The 6,000-nt window shown below is 43.4% G+C and overlaps 1 protein-coding gene across 1 annotated transcript in view; it reads left to right on the plus strand.

Annotated features, from left to right (window-relative positions):
• Window positions 1–5,622, plus strand: part of Rtkn2 (rhotekin 2) — a 52,993-nt gene extending 47,371 nt beyond the window's left edge. The window contains exons 11-12 of the mRNA XM_051152494.1: window positions 3,720–3,827; window positions 5,075–5,622. Of these exons, the coding sequence (XP_051008451.1) occupies window positions 3,720–3,827; window positions 5,075–5,607 (641 nt within the window). The 3' untranslated portion in view covers window positions 5,608–5,622. The remainder of the gene's footprint in view (window positions 1–3,719; window positions 3,828–5,074) is intronic.
• Window positions 5,623–6,000: the final 378 nt, after the last annotated feature.

The following is a 6,000-nucleotide window of genomic DNA, read 5'->3' on the forward strand; positions in this document are numbered from 1 at the left end:
CAGCTAGTATCTAGTGTCTAGAGAAGGCTTACAGACACATCTATAAGCAATGAAGTGATTTATGGACCACTGTGGAAAAAAAAAGAAAAAAGAAAAGAAACCGCTGTTACCCAGCAGTTCCCAGGCCTGCTCTGATGGGTACTTCACCAAGTGTCAAGGTGGATGCTGGGAAGGAGGCAGGGACAGGCAAGGAGCGTGAAGATGACTCGGCGCTCCTTGGCCCTGCCCACTTCTCATGATGTTCCCACTTGGTAAGTTACTTGACTCTACACTCAAGGTGAGAAAAGTGAGACACGGAGAGGCCTGTGGTCTGCAGCACTGAACTAGGAGAGCCCTTCAAGGCGTTTTCCTTCAGCACCATCGGGAGGCGTGCAGCAAGCACCTAAGTTTCCTTCCTCTTGCAGCTGTCCTGAGTTTCTTTAGCTTAATGTTGCTGCAGACCCTGTGTGCGTGAGGGACTTCAGTTCCAGCCTCTCTTCTGTTTTGGCTTTTTTTTTTTTCTTTTAAGCCACTGTGTCCTGGCTAGCCTCAAACTCGGGATCCTGCCTCAGCGTCCTGAGTGCTGATGTGGTGGGCATGTGGGGTGATGATGCTGCTGAGCTCCTGTAGCCCAGCCTGGCCCCGCACTTGAAATCATCCCGCCTCTGGGATTACAAACGTGTACTGCTAGGCCTGGCCAGTTCCCTTCGTTCTTCTGCAGATCGTAGTTAGAATTTTGACTACTTTCCTAGACTCTCAGTGAGTCTGACTTAAAAAAAGATACTATTTTAAGAAATGGTTCTTGGCAGCCTATGCTTTCTATGGGCATTTAAAGCACTAATCCAGAACCCTCTAGTCTGGGTATCCATGGGGTTAGTGGGAGAGCCCACTTTCTAGGTAACTCCTCACGTCACTTTGATGTTAATAAACACCTTTTTTTCTTTTAAACCAAGTTGTACCAACTTGTCATTTCTAAAGAGCAAATTCTTTTACATTTTATATTTTGTATGCCAGTGAAACAAAGATGGAAATGTTTACACTATCCAAAATAATGAGCTCTCTAATTTTCTTAAATTTTTTTGTCTTTTAAAAAAAATTAGCATTAGGGCTGGAGAGATGTCTCAGAGGTGAAGAGCACTGTCTGCTCTTCCAAAGGTCCTGAGTTCAATTCCCAGCAGTCACGTGGTGGCTCACAACCACCTAAACCCTCCAATGCCCTCCTCTGGCGTGCAGGTGTATATGCAGATAGAACATTCACATAAATAAGTAAATAAATAAAAATTTAAAAATCAGCATTAATCTGTTTGTGCCTCTCTATGTCTGCGGGTGTGTCTGTCCATCTGTCTGTCCGTTTGTGTCTGTGTATGTAGGTCTGTGTTTGTCACAGGGCATGTGTGCTGGTCGGAGCATAGCTTCCCCCATGTGGATTGCTGGGGACCGAACTCGGGTCCTCAGGCCCAGTGTTGAGTTCTTTGTCCTATTGAGCCGTCCTGCTAGCCTCATTATTCTAATTTTCTTAGTGACAAGCCTGCCTTCCTCATCTTGGTATGGTGTATAGGACAAAGTAGAGGAAGATATCAAGAATAGAACAACATGAACAATTTAATATTTGGGCCAAATTTCAGTGCTTCAGACCAATGTAAGAATGGAAAAGCAGGGGAGTAAGCTAATAAGGACTCGTTAGGAAGCATCAGTAGTCGTGGGCGTGCTTTGCCCGAACAGACACGTACAGAGGTTAGGGGCAAGGGGGCCTGCTGTTTTAGTATTTGAGAGCTTATAGAAGAGGCATGGCCCTTGTTTGTATAGTCGGTAGCTAGGAATGGTAGGCCAGAGAGAGAACGTGGATCATTATAGGTTTAATTTTTCAAGTATTTACTATAAATACTGAGTGACACAAACAGGTTAGCATAATAGATCGTTGTAATGTGGAACGCAAACAGTGTGGTGGAGGCAGTGAGATGGCAGCAGGTAGCGACACTCACCAGCAAGCCTGTAAACTTTCCGTTCTGAGGACCCTTGTGGCGGAAGGAGTGAAGCAACTTCTGCGGGCTCCCCCCATCCCCCCAACCCCCCCACCTCCCCAATCCTCCCCCACAGTAGCCCCACAGCACGCATGCATGCAGGTGTGTGTGCTTGTGCGTGTTATTAGGTAACATAGCATTGTGGGCAGCATCTTCAAAGTAGAGCAGGTTGTATGAACACAGTATAGCTTACTTGAAATTTATCTCCCGTTAATAGACTTAGTTTCAGTAGAATTCTTCAGTTACAGAATCACCTCTGACATCAGGAACATGTGGCCAGCACGGGGTTACGCCCCTGATTGCAGCATGGCTAGCATTCTGTTTCTAGTGCAGCCATGGACCACTTTGTCTTAACAACCACCCGATCCCCCACCACGCCCCCCCCCCATAGAAATCATCACGTCACAGCATGGTACGTCCAAGAATGTGGAAGAGAAGTGCTGGCACATTTTAAATGAGTCATTATTTTTCACTAAATACCATGCCCCTCTCCCCCGTAACAAAGCAGGGGGGAAAATTGGCTTTTACATATTTATCTATAAAAGAAAAGGGGGAGGGGGTAAGATGATGTCAGCTCCCGTTTCTGGATTCAGACCCTAGGGAGGGACCTTGGCATCTGTGTCCTAGGGGTTTATTTCCTGTTTGTTTGCTGTGTGATAATCAGCATCATGATAAAATATCCTGAAAGGCTTTTTCATGTGTCTTAACTAGTTATAGTAATGGATTCAAAATATAGGCGTTTATCACCATGTGCTGTGACAACAAAATGAATGTGTAATTAAGTAAAGCATAAAGCCTCTTTAAATTTTTAACCATGGAAAGCCACCACGTTGGACGGATTGAATATACACATGGAGACTATTCAAAAAAAAAAAAAAAAAAAGGAAAAGAAATAAATCAACCTTTAGGGTATCTGGTGGGACGTCCCTACCTTTCTAGTGATGTGAGATACAGGGCCATGTGCCCCATGTGACCTCTGTGATGTCGCTGGAGAGATGAGTGGTATGCAGGAATACAACTCAGCAAATAACAGTCTTTTATTATTATTATTATTATTTTTTTATCCACAGAGAAGTTAAGTCTGAAAACCTTAAGGCTTCAGTAGTGAAACAATGAAAAGCAACCTCGATGATGCCCATGCTTGGACATTTTACCTTAGTAGTAGACCTATTAAATAATTCTCATTTGTTATTTTAAAATTCCAAATTCAAGATAATATTAGAGGACTTGAATTCTGTGTTTCTTCTCCTAGACAACTGGGTTTCAGTGGGGTTTTGCCTTTCAGATGTCTTGACTATTGGGTGTTTTTATCTATAATGTAGAAGAGAGGCTGTGCGCACTTGCATCACGATTATGAAGTTTAATGCAATTGTTGATGGTTTTGTGTTATGCGGTACTAGCTGACGGCCTATAGATCCCGTGTCTACCCAGAACTCTTTTTTTTTTTTTTTTTAATTTATGCAGAACCAGCTTTGGAAACTGGACTGTACCAGGTTTTTATGCAAGTTCCTGATAGCTAGGCTTTATTGATAAAATGTTATTTTCCAGCACACACACACACACACACACACACACACACACACACACACACACACACACACACACAGACACACACACACACACACCACACACACACACACGTGCTGATATTGGTGGAAATGAAATACGTAGCTTCACATTTATATTTCAAACTAGCCTGCTTCTCTCTTTCTCTCTTAGGCCAATGGAAGCATTGCTGTGAAGAACTTATGAAAATTGAGATTATGTCACCACGGAAACCACCTTTGTTCCTGGCAAAGGAGGCGACCTCCGTGTACCACGATATGAGTAAGTAGGCTTGCCTCTCCTAAGCTGCAGGGTGACAAGAGCTACACTGACCACATGCCTCCCCAGCCGCTTATTCTATTGACATTAAAATGCTAAAAAATTTCAAGGCACAATCAAATTGAATTAAAAAAAAAAAAAAAAGGACTATCATTATAGACTGAGGAGCTCATGTTTAATAGATGAATTAATACAAGATTAATGAATGCGTATTTTTCTTAGTTCGAACGCTCACGATCAAACGGAAAACTCCAGGCTTAGAAGAATAAAGTACTTAGCCGATGAGAGTAGAAAATATAAACGTGCAGATTCTGAGATGTCACCCTGTTTGGTCATTGTTTTCTCTAATAGAGGCTTTTTGTTTGTTTATTTAGTATTACCACTAGGAAAATAGTGGAGAAATTCATCTCTAGTCAAAAAGAACTAGTTAGGTCGAGTTCTTCAGAAATTTATTTTTCTTAATGTTTCTACCTCACTGCCCCGCACTTTGAAAGGCGTCTGTCTGGTCCTGTGGGTGCACGCCCAGATGGAGTCATGCAGGAGGCCCTCTGCACACTTGTGTCTGTCTGTTCCGCTAATGTGCTCACAAGGGTGTGTGTGTAAAGGTATACGTTCACAGTCTTAGAGTCCAAGAGATGCGCTTAAAATATCGCGGATTCAATCAGTAGACAGAGTTTCTCAGTTTTCCCAAGGGAAATTTTACCCTGCATCCTTATCACCAAAATCGTGTGAGGGCTTCGGGCTTCTGTCCCCGAGCATTGATTTTGGAGGCTTTTGTCTGTCTGTTTTTGCTTTGTCTTTTACTGTTAGCAGAGACTTGCGGGCCTAAAGGGAAAATTGCTGACTCACTACCTTCGTCCCTATAGCACAGCAAGCTGCCTAGTGGGTAAAATAAGGGTTTAAGTCTACGAAAAGTTACTGTGTAATAAATACTTAAGCTAAAGCATTCAGGAACACTCATGCATCCACCGTGTTGTGTATGTGTGAATGCTGTGTGTTTTCCATGTACTATGTATGTTGTGTGTATGATGTCTAATGCATGCCTATAGTATGGCATATGATAGCCTTGCTTGGGGACCCTCTGGATAGGTTACATTTTTTTTACAAATACGTGTTTTTATTACCTATCCTGCTCCCAAGTTTTTGATAGCCATTATAGGTACATATTGATTTAGATAATAATAATATATTATATTGGATATATATATTGGATTTTTCCCCCATGAAGTTTCTCCTTAAAATTATTACAGGCATCGATTCACCTGTTAAACTTGAAAGCTTAACGGACATAATACAAAAAAGAATTGGAGAGACAAACGGACAGTTCCTTCTTGGTCAGGATGAAGGACCCACCCCTCCCCCGTGGGCCGCAGTCTTCGATGGCAACCATGAAATGGTGATCCAGAAGAAAGTGTTGTCCCCCGCAGACAAACCGGCCCCTGAAGGGAGAAGGAAAAAGAGGCGAGCTCCACTGCCTCCTACTGACCAGCCTGCCTTCTGTGTAAAGGCACAGAGTGGCACAGATGAGTCCGAGGACAGCGGGGCGCAGGCGGGCATCACTGGAGCCTCGCCTTCAGATCCCAGACTGTCAGGGGTGGCGCATCACCTGCAGAAACCGGTGGCTGCCCCTCGCAAACTTCCCCCTGCCAGGAAAAACAACTCAGCTGATGGTGAGCACCCGGACATGAAAACCAGTTTTGACGAGAAGCCAGTGCCAGCTCCAAGGCAGAAATCCATCCGAGACCTTCTGGACCCTCGGTCATGGCTCCAAGCACAAGTGTAGGAAGCCTGGACTGTGTGATTCGAGCTGAGAGGCCCAGGTCACGGGCCTTATACGTGTAGTGTTGTATAGGTGAAGACCGTAGCAATTTCCCTAAACCATTAATAAGCTATTAGGTACAGAAAAGCACCTTTAAATAGAAAATGGGATTTCTCTTTTACTTCTCATTTCCGGAATATAAATGATTTTCTCCCACAGAGCAAAAGAGGCGTTTCTAGACAGTATCCTAATTGTTAGAAGGGTTAATTTATTCTGTAGTTAGTAGCACCCAGTGAATAAGCAGTAGGGGGAAGAACACATTGATGTTTCTTTTGGAGAGGAGAGTCTAGTAATGTAGAAAATGTTAAATACAAGCCATAGTCTCATTGTGAGGATTTTAATACTTAATGGAATGCT

The sequence above is a fragment of the Acomys russatus genome, chromosome 11 (assembly GCF_903995435.1).
Source record: "Acomys russatus chromosome 11, mAcoRus1.1, whole genome shotgun sequence".
Taxonomy (NCBI): Eukaryota; Metazoa; Chordata; class Mammalia; order Rodentia; family Muridae; genus Acomys; species Acomys russatus.